The sequence below is a fragment of the Dermacentor silvarum genome, chromosome 2 (assembly GCF_013339745.2).
Source record: "Dermacentor silvarum isolate Dsil-2018 chromosome 2, BIME_Dsil_1.4, whole genome shotgun sequence".
Taxonomy (NCBI): Eukaryota; Metazoa; Arthropoda; class Arachnida; order Ixodida; family Ixodidae; genus Dermacentor; species Dermacentor silvarum.
The window spans coordinates 103,971,649-103,990,827 of NC_051155.1; the positions used below are offsets into that span (position 1 = coordinate 103,971,649).

At 48.5% G+C, this 19,179-nt stretch overlaps 1 protein-coding gene across 1 annotated transcript in view; it reads right to left on the bottom strand.

The window, feature by feature from the left end:
• LOC119440268 (phospholipid-transporting ATPase ABCA3) overlaps positions 1–19,179 on the bottom strand; it is a 144,291-nt gene that overhangs the window by 72,680 nt on the left and 52,432 nt on the right. Inside the window, exon 3 of the mRNA XM_049662841.1 lies at positions 7,150–7,583. Coding sequence (XP_049518798.1) covers positions 7,150–7,583 — 434 coding nt within the window. The remainder of the gene's footprint in view (positions 1–7,149; positions 7,584–19,179) is intronic.

The following is a 19,179-nucleotide window of genomic DNA, read 5'->3' on the forward strand; positions in this document are numbered from 1 at the left end:
GCTGAAAGCCAATTTAATTGAGTGGCTAAAAGGGGAAGATGCGTTCGGTTGTCACAACAAGGTTGTGGAGCTAATCTGCAAGGAGCAGTTCTATGGGTCCTTGAGCGAAGAGATGCGCCTGTGGATTCAAGATAGGTCGGGCGAAAAGGACTTAGAACGTGCCGCAGTACTAGCAGATGAATTCGCCGCACGTCGCGAATCAGAGAAAACGCGCGTCAGGCCATTGACGAAATTCAGCAAAGAGGAAAACAGGCGCCCTTTTCACAACGAGAAAGCTGGAAGTGGGACCAAAGACGTACCGACCGATAATTTAGGCCAGAATAACAGCGCAGCGAAAGATGAAAAGAAAACAACAAGAGCATTGGAGGCTACAAAACCGGTCGTCTGTTTCCGTTGCCAGGAGCCTGGACACCTTGCGATCGGCTGTCGGAAGCCTAGAATAGTTTTTTCTTTTGTGAATGGTGACGACGACAACTTGGCGCTCTTAGCACCCTACCTTCGCGACCTAGTAGTGAATGGAATACCATGTAAGGTACTTAGGGACTCAACTGCGACAATGGACATTGTCCACCCCGCGTACGTGAAACCTGAGGATTTCACCGGGGAATGTGCATGGATCCGGCAGGTAGTTGAGGAAAATAGTGTCTGCTTGCCCATAGCCAACGTGAATATTGAGGGGCCGTTCGGACTATTAAGGACTGAAGCCGCAGTATCACAAAATCTGTCCGAACATTATCCCTACTTGTTTTCAAATCGCTCAGAGATGCTGTTGAAGAAGAAGGGTCTGAGTTTTGGCGACCATACGGTCCAAGCTCTCACGCGTTCCAAAGCTCGGGAGATCGCGGCAAAGATGAAACACGGCAGCGAAGCCAGAAATATGCCTCATGGCATAGACACTCAGGAAGCACAGCCCCTAGCTAGTGAAAGCAGTGAAAAAGGCGCTAGCGAGGAGGCATGCGGCTCAGTAGAAATATCGCCGCAAGGGCTAGCTGAGGAATTAGAGACTAATTTCGTACTGCCACATTCGGAAGGCTTTTTAGACCTACTGAGAGTTGATAAAGAGGGACTCGCGGCAGAACAACAGAGTGATGTGTCCCTCGACAAACTGAAAGAACTAGAGAAAGAGGGGATAGCCAGAAGAAACATCACTTTTCGGCGTCGCGCTGGTCTTTTGTACCGACAGTACAAAGACACGAAGGGAGTACAGTATGATCAGCTCGTTGTTCCCTCAAGATACAGAGCTCCAATCCTCAACCTGTGCCATGGCAACGGCTGGGCGGGTCATTTAGGCATAAAGAAGACTAAAGACAGGTTACTGCGAGAATTTTATTGGCCGGGATGCTTCAAGGATGTAGAAAATTATGTCCAAACGTGCGAGGCTTGTCAGAAAGTGGGAAAGCCACACGAAAAGAGGAAAGCACCTATGAAGTTAGTTCCCGTAATCACTGAACCCTTCAAACGCTTAGTGGTTGATATTGTGGGACCCCTTCCCGTGACGAGTTCAGGGTACAAATACCTTTTGACGATGATTTGCCCCGCAACGAAGTTTCCGGAGGCCGTTCCCCTAAAAGAAATAAATTCAGTCGAGGTAGTTGAAGCCTTACTCTCGGTGTTCTCCCGATTAGGTTTCCCATCTGAATTACAGAGTGATCAGGGCAGCGTATTCACCAGCGCCCTTACTACCACCTTCCTAGAAAGGTGCGGCATTCGCATCATCCGCAGTTCAGTGCGGCATCCACAGAGCAACAGTGTAGAAGCATGGCACTCCGTTCTGAAAAGGGTACTGCGGGCATTGTGCTACGAGCAAAGAAAGGACTGGGAGGCATGCTTAGCGGCCACTATGTTTGCCTTGAGGTCGGTGCCGCATGAAGCCACCGGATTCAGCCCAGCTGAGCTCGTTTATGGGAGGTCGCTTCGATCTCCGCTTCAAATGGTGCGCGAGGCGTGGGAAGGGCGCGGAGATGACCCGACAGTTGTTGAGTATGTATTGGAACTCCTAGAGCGGTTGCAATCTTGTCAAGAGCTGGTGGAGGCAAACATGAAATCCGCCCAGATGAAAGCTAAAGTATACTATGATAGGAACGCTCGGAAGCGGACTTTCACTGTAGGAGATAAGGTGCTTTTGCTAACGCCGTCCAGAAAAAACAAGCTAGACGTCCTTTAGGAAGGACCTGCGGAGGTCATGGAGAAACTCTCAGACACAAACTATGCCATCAAATTACCGGGTAGACGTAAAGAGCTGAGGATATACCACACGAACCTAATGAAACCATATCGAGAACGTGAAGCCATAGTTCATCTCGCACTAAATACGCCCGAAGAAGTGGAAACAGAATTTGCTTATCCGATGCCGCCAACGGAACTTCCACTTTCTAAAGTATATGCGGACATAGGCGCAGACCCAAATTTAAATTCACGCCAGCGAAGCGAACTGCGAGAGCTCGTGGGTAACTTTGAAGACTGTTTTTTAGATCGGCCAGGTAGAACTAGCTTGATGGAGCATGATATTAAGCTGGTATCGGACGTGCCCATTCAGTGCAGGCCCTACCGGGTTTCACCTAGGCAGAGGCAAATTTTGGAAACCGAGATCCAGAGGATGTTAGAGCTGGGGTTAATTGTTCCCTCTGAGAGTGAATACGCGTCCCCGCTAATTCTGGTTGAGGCTCCGGGGAAAAGCCCCAGGCCTTGTATCGATTACCGTAGGCTAAACGCCATAACCAAAGATCAGAATTACCCCATTCCTAATCTGGAAGAGCGGGTGGAGACCATCAGCAGGGCTGAATATGTATCTACGCTAGACTTAACGAGGGGTTACTGGCAGGTACCACTGACAGAGCAAGCTAGCCATTATGCCGCCTTTACATCTCCTCTAGGTACCTTTCGGCCTCTTGTCCTCACTTTCGGATTGAAAAACGCTCCGTTTTGTTTCTCACGACTTATGGACCGGGTTCTGAAAGGAATGCAGGACTACGCGCTTCCCTACTTGGATGACATCGCAGTCTTCTCTCCTACTTGGGAGGACCATTTGCATCACCTTAAGAATGTGCTAGAGAGTTTGCGTGCGGCCGGTTTGACCCTGAAGGGCGAAAAATGTCAACTAGGAAAAGCCGAAGTTAGCTACTTAGGCCACAAGGTCGGACGTGGCTACAGACGCCCCCTTGAGATTAAAGTAGCCGCCATATCCGATTACCCTAGACCAGTGACGAAAACAGATGTCCGTTCCTTTTTGGGACTAACTGGCTATTATCAACATTACATCCGTAACTTTTCAGAAATCGCAAGTCCCCTCACGGACAGTTTACGGAAGAATGAACCAGTGAAAATTGTGTGGAACGAACAAAAAGACGAATCTTTCCTCAAGTTAAAGGCCGCTTTAGCCGACAAACCCATCTTGAGAGCTCCTGTTTATGATCTTCCTTTCATTCTGCAGTGCGATGCTAGTGATCGAGGCATGGGTGCAGTGCTCAGTCAGAAAAGTGAAAACGGGGAGGAACACCCGGTAGTGTTCGTAAGCCGGAAGCTGACTGTCCGCGAACAGGCCTATAGTACTTCCGAGAAGGAGTGCGCTTGCTTAGTATGGGCAATACACAAGCTTCAATGTTATCTGGCAGGATCACGGTTCCTAGTGGAAACTGACCATTGTCCTTTGACGTGGCTTAGGAATATGTCCCCGAGGAACGGCAGACTGCTACGCTGGAGCCTTAGTCTGCAAGAGCATAGCTTTGATGTCAGGTACAGAAAAGGACGCGACAATGCCAATGCGGATGGCCTCAGCCGTAGCTTCCCTGTGTGAAGCAAAATGTTGTAAAGGGCCCCTTTCGTTCTTTTTTTTTCGCGGATGTGTTTTGTTCTTCAGTTTTCAACTCATGATTAGCCCCATTATTGCTGCATTTCAATGCACTCTCGGTCTCTCAGTAAATGTGGCTTTCCCGGGCAGGAGAAACAAAAACGTTAGGTATTAGGTTAATTGAAAATTGCACTTAAGTCTGGTTTTTTCTTTTTGTTAATTTTCAGGAAGCTCGAACGAGGGCTGCAGGTTTAATTCTGATAAGGTTTTGCGTGAAGAATGTGTGAACCTGGCAGTTCTCATGGTTAGTTGGGTGCTCTCTGTTTGTTGTGCCTTGGGCTTGGCGTGGTCTATTTCCAGAGGGTGTCACCTGGCCTGCCTTGGAACGAACGGCGAAACAAAGCAGAGGCACGGGGTCTATGGTCTCTTCGAGGTGCTTGGATGCTGCAACCCCTTCGAGACCTCCTGCGGCGGTGGACGGGCTGTTATGATCGGCTTGGAACTGCACCTGTGAAATGTGGGAATCAAGCTCGAGCGCCTTTCCCGTGACGAGATAAGGCTATTATGATCGCCTTGGAACTGCACCTGTGAAATGTGGGAATCAAGCTCGAGCGCCTTTCCCGTGACGAGATAATCCCCTTTTCATCCCCTACGGAGCAGACGAAAACAGCGAGCTACCAAGAAGGAAAACCCGAGGGAGAGGAGGTCGCCAACTTGACCGCCCGACAGAGGTCTGACACTTCCACAAGTTCCCCGAAGGGGTCATCGGCAGGTTATGCCTGGAATCTGTATCTCTCCAATGTGGGAAGCAAGCCTCAGCGCTTTTCCCGTGACGAGATAATCCCCTTCAGCCCCGAGAGAGCTCTCACCTCTACGGAGCAGACGAAAACGGCGAGCTACCAAGAAGGAGGACCCGAGGGCGAGGAGGTCGTCAACTTGACCACCGGAGAGAGGACTTCCACGAAGGAAACGCCGGCCACCACGAGGGGATTTAAGGCCGTCCTGGCCCCCGTGTTAATCAGAACCGCTCGAGACTCAGATAGAGTCAAAACCATTTACCAATGAAGTGAATACAATCTTTTCTATTTTTCATCATCACGATGCCCGCCTTCATCGTCGTTTCCTGATTCCTGCGGTGACGACCCACCTCACCCGGTCGAGATTATATCAGTGCCCACAAGTAGCATGAATAAGTCACAGGGTACATACAATTAACGATACGGGCATAATCAGCGCCCATACAGCCGAAAATTACCCACACTGCCCATATACGGGATCGGCCCACCTGGCACCTTGGTCAAAAAAGAAAGGGTCAACCAAGTGTCAACGCTAAAGAAGAGAAGGTCGACCTAATTGAGCCTGAAATGCGATACGAATAATACACGAAATCAGTGAATAATGAGCATTAAAAGAGGTCAACATTCATTTATCGAATCATTTGTACCACCATGTACGTCGGTCTTGCCTTCTTCAGCATCGACGCTTGGTTGACGCTTTATTTTCTATATAAAAAGTATAAAATGCAAATTCTTGGCAATTGGTTATAAAAATGAAGCGCTAATCCGTAGTCAAGTGGTGACGCTGTTGTCCGAAGATTTATTTCTCTGTGCCTTAGTGGCGGCTTCTACGCGCCGCGTGGTGGCTTCCTGAACCACGTGACAGCATAAATAGCAAGTCTGAACACAACGACGCAGAAGCACCAGTTGGAGCTGCAGCTGTCAAGAGCGTGATGGGCCAATCACAGAGTCAGCGCAAAACGGGGCTGACGCGCTGCCATTGTCGTTACTGAATTGCGATGTTTATTAATGTTTTAAAATGGTTAGTAACGTTTGACGGTGCTCTTTACGTTTAACTTCACAGTTGTGTTTCAGCGTGCCCTTTGATTTTTTACTATTCCTTTTTGCACGAGGTAAGTGCTACAACAGGTACCCTTCTTGTTATTATGGTTTAATGGCTTCTTTAATTGTTTTGACTGTAATTTCTGAACCAGTTGACGAGTGCCGCGCGCGGTCACGATAGAATTCATATCGCGGGAGGGCAGCACGCATGCTGAGCGCCTAGCGTGTTTTGCAAATTCAGAACGCTTCAGCGACAAACAAGCTGGGATGTCTCCTGCGGGTGGCTAAGCCTTTTGACAAGCGTATTTTCTTTATCGCAGGCATAATTATTGTAATACTGAGCAATGACAGACAACCGGTGTCCGTCATTGCTACCGCTTTTTTTTTTATCAGAAAAAGAACATGAAGAGAATTCAGTTGAAAGAAACTGACAAGCCCTTTAACATACGCCAAAGAGGGTGAAAGCGAAAGCCTGCGCACTCAAGAGACATTCATTAAATTGCTTGACCTTCTCATTCAAATGCGTTGTTACTTCTTATTACTTATTTTCTCCCGCCAAAGGTCGTGGGTTTGAGTGCCTTAATTGAAGCTAACTTAACGGTGCCTTTATCAAAGTCGACCTACTTAACAGCAAAGTTCGCGGGTTGGAGTGCGTTACCTGCATAATAATTACATCTGCTTTAATTAACTTGGCCTTAACACCAAAGGTTCTGGTCCGACTCCCACATAAACTCGAGGGTTCGACTCCCACCGGAGGTCGCGTGTTCGAGTGCCTGAATTAACTCTATCTTAATTAAGTTTGCCTTTATTGTTTTACATGATGAGCGGCATCGGAGCGAGCTGTGGAAGACGACGACGACGAACGTGCGAGCAGTGGCACGAGCGCGTCTCTGTGCGAGGCGAGATCACACGACCACGGCCGCTGGATAAAAACAAAAAGGAGCGCCTTTTTTTTTATCCAGCGGCCGTGACACGACTTTCTGTACCGCACTCCGCGTTTTCAAGGTCACCGTCTGATAAGGAATTTAAAGCTTTCGCCTTAAAAAAGGAATTTTACCCATCACAATCATTCAACCATCAATGGGCCTTACCAACTATCTGGGAATCGAATATGTAACTCGCCTCCTTGTATGTTCGGCTAACAGTTGCCACTAAGACGCGAGACATTAACTTGCGCGTACTACTAAACCGTTAGAGCAGCACCTGGTCGTCCTCTACAGAAAGCTTGCACGACGCCTCTTCTTCCAAAGTAGCGAGACCATCACGAGTATAAACTCGTGCTGAAGTGCTCCTGCACGAAGTCATAACGAAGAGCGTAGTGTAGGCGTAGCACGCTGCATTGTCCAATGAAAGACGATAAGTGCTGCACCCTCTGAACGAGGGCAGCGTGAGCAGCCAGATCGACAGGACGTGTAAACTCACACCATAACGCACCCGTGTACGTCGCCTGCATCGTATCTGTCATGAAATTGCCATTGCGCGGCATAGGGGAGCTCACGTTAACCAAGTAATTTATCCACTCACCGATACCGGTGTAATGTAGCTCTTTCTCGAACCAGAATAAGTACACGGTGAAAGATGCACCGAATGGCGGCAGGTATTGCACGAGTAGGTCGAACACGAAGTGCGAGGCCACATACAGCGTGCCCGAGACGCCCGTCATGAGCTGGAGTTCAAGCGCGCCACTGCTCTTCTCGGCGACGGGGAAGATGGCCATCGTTGACACGGTTAGACCAAGGATGGCTTGAGGCACGAAGGCCCAGAAAAGTACGGCTACTGCCACCGCTACCATAACGTCTTTGGAACCCGGCTCCGGTGCGTCGGTGGTGTAAAAGGACGCACTAGTGGTGACACGGGCCTTGGGAGACTGCAATTTGGCGCGCAGTAGCGCCGTAGTAATCAGGTTCCAGAGCACATTTGCGGAAACGGGACTCGCCGGGTTGTACCAGCCCTCGATCCTGCGTTAGAAGCAGACATATACATGTGACAGAAAAAAAGTTACCGATTGCAATTGCAATTGCCTCTACCCAAAATAATATTGATTTCGGTTACCAATTACAGCCCCAGGAAAGCAACAGAGTAACTGAATTTAATACTTTAATGTTGCTTTCCACCCTACATTTATGAACATTGCAAAAATACAGCAAATAGAACGACCTGGACTGGTTCTGTCACAGCGTCCTATAGCGCCCTTCACACGTTATTTTCACTAGGAATCACTTTTCGAAATTTTCTTCTGTAATCTTCCCTCGTTTTCTTGTTAAGACACCAGGAAGTGACACTGAAAACTCGCTCGATGGGCACGCTGGAGAGGAGGATCGTGTTGTGACGTGCGAACACTTTGCCCCCAAGTCAAGATCTGCTAATACTCTAGAATGGATATCTAAGATTGAGCGTATCGATTCTCTGAATTGTACTGTATGCAAACAGACAGGAGACATTGAACACCGTCTGCGGTTTTGCCTAAAATACCGAAATAAAAAGACGCTTTGCTTGAGAACCTGAAAAAGAATGACCTTGTGCATGCGTGCTTGCAACAGGTTGCTGTATCGAACACCACACATGGTCGAGCATTGTGTTCACGCTGTTCTTCTGGTGTCCGTGGTCTCATTTCCGTGGTCTACCCATGGCAGTCTTAGAATGAACTTAAGAGTTGATAGATGAGTCTCTCTTTTATATATGAAGGCATGGTGACGTCACTAAGTATATATATATATATATATATATATATCAGTGAAATAATGAATAACAGGAGCCGGCACAGAAGTAGTCCAAAAAATGTGGTTGATCCCTCTTATATAGGAATCGGTATAGAACACGAAAGTGAAACGTGTCTTCACAGAAGTAGTGTAATGTTTATTGCACATTGATATATAATGTCTATTGGTGTTTTGTGGCTAAAGCGCCCTTAGGCGTTGATGCACCCACGCTGACGCCTGGTGGCACGTCTCCTCCATCACGACTACCAACGTCGATGACCATGAGCAACCGTCGTGCATATGGAAGCTGCACTACGCTGCACACGCTAGCACAACGCGAAAGACGAAGCACGTAACTGAATCGTCACCGAGTCAAATCAGCGCGTACAGCGCGTCGTAATTGCAGCCTCCGCGATCAACTTCAGAAACATTTTCAGAGCGAATTGCGGAGGCCACACTCCGCTGTGCTGAGTACGGTGAACGCCACCTAAGTGGCGTTGGTAGTGCTTCTTGATGCCAGCGTCCCTTCGAATGCTGGCATCGAGGCGTCGTAGTGCTGAGACCACCGAAGCGTTCACTGTCGGTGCGCGTTAGTGTCATAATGCAGTACTTCTCTTTTCTGCTCGTAGGCGGCGGCACCACCCCGAGCAAGAGCGCGGGTACACGGAGGAGTGTTAGATATATAAGGCGCGTCTGTGTAGCTCTCTGCAAATGCGTTTGTGGCGCAATGGGTTAAACGCTCGGCGATTTATCGTCGCGGACCGAGAGGTCGTGGGTTCGATTTCCAAATTTTGCATGTTTGTGGAACTTTTTCTTCTGGTTTCTTTCTTTGTATTATGTTCTGTGACGTATTTCCGTGACGGAAATACGTCAGTGAAGTCTTGGTGGACCCCGGCATAAAACACTTTCGTGTTAAAAAAGTTGCAGTGGCTTAGCTCGGCTATGCCAGGATATACGTAGCGTTAGCAAAGGTTCAGCTGCTTATTCTTAGCTTTCCTGGTTGTCTCCTACGCTCAACCGCTAATTGCCAGGCAACTACTTCGGGATCCGATGAGTCAAGCTTCTCCGTTCCTCTGCGCTGTTGAGCAGCATTTGCGCTCTCCTTCTCCATGGCTATACCACACTGGCAAACGCCAGTCAGAAGCGCAGCGGCTCCAGCGCAGTGTCAGACGGCGACTGCACAGCGAGCGCGCGCCGGCGCCAGTGCGTCTACCACGGCTACGACGTCACTCCTCTGGAATGCGCAGACCGGCGGCGGTGAGTCGCGCGGCGGCGGCGGAGTGCGCGAGAGTTGCCGGCTCCGGTGGATCCGGTGCGCAAGCCGTGTGACATCACTGATCCTTGCGCATGCGCAGCACGGCTCTTGATGTGCCGCGCGAAACGGGCTTGGCTAGGCCAGTGTAGCTAACGCTACAAAATAGAAGCACGTAGGAAAACATAACAGGACTTTACTGACGTTGCGGCCGGGGTCCGGCCTTCATCAAGAGTGTGTCTTCTTCTTCTTTCTTCTTTCTGCAGTTTTACGTGCCAAAACCAGTTCTGATTATGAGGCACGCCGTAGTTGAGGGCTCCGGATTAATTTTGACCACCTGGGGTTCTTTAACGTGCACTACAACGTAAGCACACGGGCGTTTTTGCATTTCGCCTCCATCGAAATGCGGCCGCCGAGGCCGGGATTCGATCCCGCGATCTCGTGCTCAGCAGCACAACGCCTTAGCTGACTGAGCCACCCCGGCGGGTCAAGAGTGTGTCATCAATATATATATATATATATATATATATATATATATGCTATTATGCCTTCACACACATACTTCACACACATACACTTTTTTCCACTTTGACACTCCTCATGTTAACCCATCAAAAATGATAAGCATAACTTTAAGACACAGGACAGCGGTGTGGATAAAAGAGCAAACTATAGAGCCCGCATTTTAGTTGACATTAAGAGGGAAAGTGGAGCTAGACAAACCATGCAATGGGTAGGGCAGATAGCCGGCCCAGGTGAAAATTTGTTTAAGTACAACCACTTAATATGGTTTATTGAACAGACACCACATGGCAAGTGAAACTCCTTTATTTCACTGTTGGGATATATTTATTTCGAGCTATAAACCGCGTATTTCCCAGATGTAAAGGACTTCATTCCCAGCTTGAACCAGTAGACATTCCAAGTGGAAATAGGAGCAACTACCAGCTGGAACGTTCATCATTGTTCCTAGTAAATTTCCATCCTTGAACCACATACCACCATCATTGGTAGTGAGCCATGCCCGGGTAAGTCCCAAGGTGAAAGTTCACATCCAGCGAGAATCAAACTGCCGGCAAAAACTCGCGTGGATCTCAGATGGCCGCTGCCGCAGGTCAGTTAAGTGGTTTCCGCAGCAATAGGTCGCAGGACCAGCTGGTCCAGTAAACTGCACGCAGCAGAAGCCGCATAGTGCTGAAACTTGAAATCATTTATTTGAACGCTTCCACCAGGTATTGTGGAATCATACATTAAATGCTTTCCTAAGATGTGAGACGCACCTAAATTTTACCTTGTACAACATCTGAAAGATATATGGACAACTAGTGAGTGGAACTTAAAGCAGTCATATGGCGATTTCGCGCCCATTTGGGAACAAATCGCAGCTTAATTTTAGGACATGACAGAAGCGTATATATTTTTGAAATATACGAAAATGGAAATTTAACACGTTTAGAAAGGTCTAAAGTTTTGTACCATAGCAACAAATCACCCGATAGTAGTATCGCACTTCGTTCATGCGGTTACAACTTCATGGCAGTTTTGCCACCACACCATCCCGTCTGCAAGGAGCGAAAACGAAAGCTTCAAGGTAAGTTGCCCGTAACTGCTTTGCAAACTTTTAGTGCGGTTGTTTTCTCTAAGGTGTCCGAGACTACGACATTATGTGTAAGTTTAATTATGCGACGTTATGGCGTAAAAACCAGCGCTTTAACAAGAATGTTCCCAAATGGGAACAATTGCGCAAAACGGTAGCGTGCATTCCGCTGATGCTGTGTTTTAAATTGACTTATGAATGAGCATTTTTGCCCAATAGATGCCTGGCCACAAGTTGAATTGAATTCTGGGGTTTTACGTGCCAAAACAACGATCTGATTATGAGGCAGGCCGTAGTGGGGGACTCCGGAAATTTGGACCACCTGGGGTTCTTTAACGTGCACCTAAATCTAAGTACACGGGTGTTTTCGCATTTGCCTGGCCACAAGTTCTTGACGCTTGAGGAAGCTGTGGAGATGGCACTCAACGATGATTCTTCGGGAAAAGTCGATGTTGTACTTTTGCCGCGGCTGAACACGGATGATGTACTCACAGACGAAGAAGAAGGTGACGCCGACATTGCGCTAGTGAATGTACTGCCAAATGAAGTTACAGGTGAAATAGAGGTGCACACTTCAGATATAGAGGAAATAGAACATGATGACGATGAAATAATTCATTGAAAGGCCAAAAAGTGAGCCAAAGTAATTCCCAAGTGCAAGCGTACTTAGTAGTATGCTTACTACTAATAGGAGCTCAACACCTGTACAAGAGTTGAATGGGCAGCGCGGAGGGGAAGCCCTTGCGGGTGACTCATGGCGAACTAGTGGACGAAAACCAGTTTCAGCTCTTCACTCGCGTGTTCAAAAAGGAAATTATTAATACGATAATTGAACAATCGAACCGCTATGCGCAACAGCAGAATGATCATAGCTTCGCAGTGACTGAAGAAGAGGTTTGTCAATTTGTAGCTATTTCATTCTTCAGTGGCTGCCACAAGCTTCCTCGTACAGACCTTTACTGGCCAAAAGCTTATGATCTCAATGTACCACTTCTATCGGGTACAATGAGTTGCGCGAAATTTCGTGAAATCAAGAAATACATTCATGCCGCTGATAGTAGAAACCTCGAAAAATTGAAGGTTTGGCCCTTCTTGCGGCTAGTAAATGCTTCATTCCAGCTGCTTGGAATATTCTCAACTAATCTCAGTGTTGATGAGCAAATGGTCCCTGATTTTTGGTGGGCACAGCTGCAAAATGTTTATAAAAGCCAAACCGATACGCTTTGGCTACAAGCTGTGGTTTCTCTTATCGTCAACAGGTGACCCCTTTCACACTGACGTTCACAGCGGGAAAGCTGTTCAGAAGAGCGTAAAAGAGCCACTGGGAACGCGCGTTGTAATGAATGCGCCTAAATGTGTAGAAGTCCGAACGAACCACATCATTTTCATGAACAAGTTCTTTATATCTCACTCTCTGCAACAAGAGCTGAAAGTGCGAGGGTTTCGAGCAACCGGAACCACACGAGAGAACCGAATGAAAAGGTGCCTCATGGAAGATTCAAAAGAACTTTCCAAACGAAACAGAGGAGCCTGACTACGTGGGTCAAAGTGAAATCCTCGCTGTTAAGTGGAACGACAATAAGTGTGTTTGCGTTGCCACAAACTACGGCGCCATTCACCCGGCAGCAACTGCCCGCCGCTACAGCCAGAAGGAGATAAATAGGGTGAACATACAATGCGGACTCTAAATCTAGAAGACAACAGGCTTATGAAAGACGTTTACCTTCTTGAATGATTTATCAGCGACTATCGCCCATGCATTCACAACAAGAACTGGTACTGGCCTTTGCTGAGCAATGTGCTGGTAACACTGCGTGTCGCTGCTTCGAGACTATACATAGAACTTGGGAGTGAGCCAAAACATAACCAGTTACAATTTACAAGACCAGTCGCACAAGGCCTATTGACTAAGCAGGTGATTTCTCGAGAGCGACGACCAGGCCCGATCGGAGCCCTCTCGCTCCTCTGAAGGGGAGGCAGTGCTCAACATGTGGTGCGATTAGGCAAAGAAAGCCGCTTTCGGCATGTCACGAAGAACACCAGAATTATGTGCCAAGTGTGCAAAGTTCCCCGGCATATTCATTGTTCAAGTGTTTACCCCAAGCGATGCGAACTGGTATCTGCAACTTTCATAAGAAAAAGAAGTACCACCTATATATACACTTTGTGTCATTGTTCCCTTTGGGAACGTGCTGTATATCTTGAAACAGCTGAACAAATCAAATAAAATTTGTTTTCCAAGTACAACTCGCTTAGAATGCAACAACCTATTTTGTTTTGTTATGGACGCTTTAATGAGACGCACGTAAATATTTGCTTGTACAACATCTGAAAGATATACAGCCAACTAGTGAGTGAAAGTTAAATCAGTCGTGTCTTAATACACTTAGTTTCAGAAAAAATTTTACTTTACCAAAATCACTTGGATAGCATCTCAAATTTTCAAACAGTACCAAGGCATACCTTCACCATCCCCCTTGCACCGTTTATGCGGTGCAAATCCAAGATGGCCCTTTGCCTTAGCTTTTGACTATATACCGTAGAATAATTATTAACATCTCTATGGCACCATTGATTGCGGTTTTAGCATGAATAGGCTTAAAATGAACTCATTTAACATTCTATACTGTCGTGAGGTGTAACTGAAAGTTCGTCAAGAGGCATTTTTCTGATCAATATTTCAAAGCTATAAATGCGAGGCTTCTTAATAAGAATGTCTACCGTTCGACGAAACAACGTGTTTGCGACCATGTACTTTCAGTGCAAGCACGTCATAAATGCGCTATATTATGTCGGTCTGATTCGCACTTACACACTAGTGTTTTATTCATAGGCACATGCGCAACACTATATAGACATACGCACCACTGATTTGCACTGATGCAAGCTCTCAAGCACATCGCGCAAATACCACATACTACGCGGGCTGATGAAACCGTGCTGCATAACGCATACCAACGTCCGGGAATCAAAAATAAACATTTCCTTGCACTCGAAACATAAATATGTGAAATAATTACTACACTTGGTAGAGTCAGGGCCGGTAAGCGCGGCGCCCCTCGATGAGAACTGATGAATAAACATTTCACGCCGAAACTCGATCCTCAGCCAGTTGTCTCGTCTGCACTTGCTCCTCTCCACGCAGCCCGGTCTCATTAACAATGTTTTGAAATTTGATTCGACCAGTGTAAATGACAGCGCTGCGGCGACATTGCTGCGGACAGCAGCCGCGTGCGCCTCATTTTCGTGTGCACTGTTTTAAATTAAATTATGGGGTTTAACGTGCCAAAACCACGATCTGATTATGAGGCACGCCGTAGTGGGGGACTCCGGAAACTGGGACCACCTTGGGTTCTTTAACGTGCACCTAAATCTAAGCACACGGTTGTCTTTGCATTTCGCCCCCATCGAAATGCAGCCGCCGTGGCCGGGATTCGTTGTTCTCGCCGCATAGATCAACCGTACTCCGGCGGCCGATTGGTATGTGCGGCCGCACGTGCCCTACCTTAAAAGCGTTCCGCGATGGGGAAAGAGTGCGCCGAGTGTTTATGGCTTTGTGTGCACTGTGTTCTCGCCGCTTAGATCAACATGACTCCGCGGGCTGCGTATAGAGCTGCCGAGTTGGCCCTATCTTGAAAGCGATCTGCAATGACCACAAACTGCGCCGCGTGCTGATGGCTTTGTGCGCGCTTAGTTCGCGTTGACGGGAGAGGCAGCACAAAGGTCAATTCGCTCTTTGCTAAGGCCGCGCTTTTCGTTTTACGTGACGTATGGACGGACGTGTTTCCTCGTTGTGTGGGGCATAGAAATGCTTACGCATTTAAAAGCCAGTGACATGCGCTGGCCTGAAGACTGACGCCTTTTACAAAATAATCTGCCCAAATACAACTACACTATCAAGAAGGTCGCACAGGTTCTTCTTAAAAACACATTGTTCAAACACTATAAACGCACACGGAAGAGTGTCGCCGTGACTTGCCGCCATGTTTCCCTAGTCATGTGCTGTACGAAACCGTGTTTACTATCGCGTTGTCATATATTGACACGTATACTTATTTGCTACTGCGTTTTCTATACCGTGTTATTGACCGCCACTGCCACGTGACAATATTGTTACGAAGAGGAAGTCCGATGCACAAACGTATATACAACTATTTACATGGGGAAAAGTTAGCGGTAAACGCTCAGGTAAACAGCGCGGCAAACAGCACTGGTCCCGTGTTCTCCCTTTTCCGTGTTTTCTGGCGCTGTGCAAAATGAATGATCCGTATCAACTAGCTCGCGCCCGAACCCTTCTGGTACAAAGGTTACAGCTCCAGTAGACAGTATACCGCTTTCTCTTGGTCTCTCTCTTGCGGACACAGACCTGTCCGTATGCACCGTAACTTAACCCTCGGGAGCAGGAGCGCCGTCCCGGCGCTTGTTGGAATGATGGCGAACTAGATGGACAGTATGGTTTCAAACGAGACACAAGGATGACGTCAGTTAGTAGCTGGGATGACGATGGCGCGTCTTCTACAGGGGCGATTTCGTAATTTATGTCACTTAAGCGTCGCAATACCTGGTACGGCCCAGTATAGCGTAACAGCAGTTTATCGGACAGGCGACGTGGCGACTTGGAGTCCACAGAAGTGCGAGATTGCTGAGAGAGAGGTCAATGTTCTAGTGGTGACTGTCATAGCGAGCCTTTTGTCACGGCTGAGCCACTGTAAGTCGATTATAGGCAATCTGGCGAGCCATACGAGCCCAACTAACGGTGTGATCATGGGCGTTTTCCGTGGTGTGTCGCGACACCGAAGGTAGCAGGGTATCAAAAGGCAGAGTGGGATGGCGACCAAACAAGAGGTAGAAAGGCGAGAAACCAGTGGTATCCTGACGAGGCAAATTGTACGCAAATGTCACGCAGGGCAAAGTGTTGTCCCAATCCCGATGGTCTGCTGAAACGTACATAAACATCTCTGTAAGGGCGCGGTTTAGTCGTTCAGTCAGTCCGTTCGTTTGTGGGCGATAGACGGTTGCGAGCTTGCGTTCGGTGGAGCAGGAACGAAGTATGTCTTCGACAACTTGGCACAAGAAGTAGCGGCCGCGATCTTTCAGCAGCTGCCTTGGCGCACCATGTTGAAGAATCACGTCCTGAAGTAAAAAGTGCTACATCTGTAGCACAGCTGGTGCGCAGGGCACGTGTAATAGCCTAGCACGTCGCATTGTCTGTTACAACGGCTATCCATTTGTTCCGTTTTGTTGATGTGGGGAAGCGGCCAAGAAGGTCCATGCCGACATGGAAAAAAGGCTCCTTGGGTACATCGATTGGAAGAAGGTGGCCAGCAGGTTGCGCACATGACCTTTTTTGCCGCTGGCAGACGTCACAAGTCGCAACGTAGAGCGGTACAGGCCTGGCCAGAGGAAGTGACGTCACACTCTGTCGTAAGTGCGTGAGGTGCCAAGGTGCCCAGCAGTGGGTGCGTCGTGGAGCTCAGCAAGAACAATAGAACGGAGGCAACGAGGGACAACTATCAGTATAACGGGTCCATCAGAGCTCATGTCGCGTCAGTAAAGAATGTCATCATGGAGCACAAACATTCTGATTGAGCGATCTGATTGGCCAGAAGTCAAGGGCTCGATGATCGACCGTAGAGAGGCGTACTTTCTCTGCTCAGTAATGATGTCGCGAAAGTTAGAAATGGCTAGAAGGGAAGTGTGGACATCCTGTTCGTCGTTGTCAGAAGGATTGACCGAGTGACGAGACAAGCAGTCGACGCCCAGATGTAAGCGGCTGAACTTGTACATCGCAACGAAAGGATATTCATGGAGTCTCAGTGCCCAGCAACCAAGAAGGCCAGTCGGGCCTTTCAGTGACGATAGCCAGCACAGGGCATGGCGGTTGGTGATCTCAGAAAATGGGCGGCCAAACACGTAAGGACGAAATTTAGCCACTGCTCACACCAGAGCGAGACACTCGCGCTCGGTGATATAAAAAAACAAATGTCGCAGTTTCGCCCGAAAGGCGAAGCATCAATTGCGATAGCAAATTAGCAGAGAGCTATTCGGAGTAGGGATAGTAGTTTTATCGGCTGCATAAACTTTGACACATTCGCTTTCTAGCTAAATTGACAAGCGCGGTGTCATCGCGCACAAGCAAACATGAATAGATCACACTGAATGACCGCAGACAACGACTGTCAAAACGCTGGCAGCAAGCGCAGCCGCCGCAGCGGGTGAAGGTTCGTGCGGTCTATCGCTTCAACGGAAACTGAGCGGCGAATGCACAGCGCATACAAAGGTCAGAGCCGTGTGGAGATAAGAGACGGAGCGGGCGACCGCCACCACAGCCAGTGCAAGCGTAGTTGTTGGCAGAGTAGAAGTTGCTCCCCCCTCCCTCTCGCGCTGCCTTCCCGCTTTCTTGCTTTCGGGTGGGAGATTGCGTTGCCAGTTCCCCTTGCGCCCGGTTGCAAGATACGCATTTGGTGCCGTAGCACAGCGTCGCCCCGCTTCCCTCCCTCCCATACCCCCATGCTTTCGCGCGACGGTCGCGTTTGCTTTCCGCCGTGCGTTCGCTCTCCGCGATAGCGCGCGTCCCCCGCGCGCTTTCACTCGCGCATACGGCTCGCGGCGACGATTTTATCGCCCTTGGAGTCTATACGGAACCTCACAGCGATGGCGACCGCGACGGCGACCGAGCAACCGCTTGTCAGTTCCCCTTGCAACCGCGCGCAAGGGGAACTGGCAACGCTATCTCCCACGCGAAAGCAAAAAAGCGGGAAGGCAGCGCGAGAGGGAGGGGGGGGGAAGCAGCTTCTACTCTGCCAACAAATACGCTTGCACTGGCTGTGGTGGCGGTCACCCGCACCGTCTCTTATCTCCACACGGCTCTGACCTTTGTATGCGCTGTGCATTCGCCGCTCAGTTTCCGTTGAAGCGATAGACCGCACGATTCTTCACCCGCTGCATCAGCTGCACTTGCTGCCAGCGTTTTGACAGTCGTTGTCTGCGGTCATTCAGTGTGATCTATTCATGTTTGCTTGTGCGCGATGACACCACGCTTGTCAACTCAGTTAGAAAGCGAATGTGTCCAAGTTTATGCAGCCGATAAAAGTACTATCCGTACTCCGAATAGCTCTCTACCAATTTGCTATCGCAATTGATGTTTCGCCTTTCGGGCGAAACTGCGACATTTTTTTTAACCAGCGTAAATCTCACAATTCTAAAACTCTTCAGCGTCCCTTTGGTGAGCGTACTTGTAACCACGCATTAGAATAGCTGGTGACATAAATGCACAAAAGGAAAAGCGACGAAGCAGTCCAATGGGCCACCTGTCATGGTTGCTTAGTGGTTTTGGCGTTGCGCTGCTCAATATGAGGTCGCGGGATCAAATTTCGGCTACGGCGGCTGCACTTCTAGGGGGGGGGGGACGAAATGCCATGTACTTATATTTAGGTGCACGTAAAAAAATCCCAGGCGACCGAAATTAATCCGTAGCCCTGTGCTACGGCCTGCCTCATAATCAAATCGTGGTTTCGGCACGTAAAACCCAAAAATTTATTCTTTCTTAATTCCAATGGGCCGTTCGAAAAGTCAGTTGGCTTACACGCACCAGACCCTTCCGGTGAACTGCGTGAACCGCGGCTATACGCTGATATAGCAGGCTAACAGCGGGTGGAGAATTGGAGAAAAAAGAAAAGAAAGACGGTTGCTGAGAGTGGGAAGAAAATCGGAAGACCATCGGACAACAAAGTAACCCTTATCGTTTTTTTCGTTTATTTATTTCTCTCTTTTTTAAGGGAGCTATAAACCAATCCTTCTACATTGCATTTCGCTCGAGGAAAAAAATTATACAAAACACCGGCAACACGCAGAACTGTTGTCGACGCCGTCGGCGTTTTGCCCGCGTTCGCTTAAAATGCGTGCGGCGTTGGTGACTGTTGCCGGAGCCTCTGATATAAATAAGCACTTGGTGCCGCAGCTAAACGTCGCCTCCCTTCCCTCCCCCACAGCCTGTCGCGTGTCGG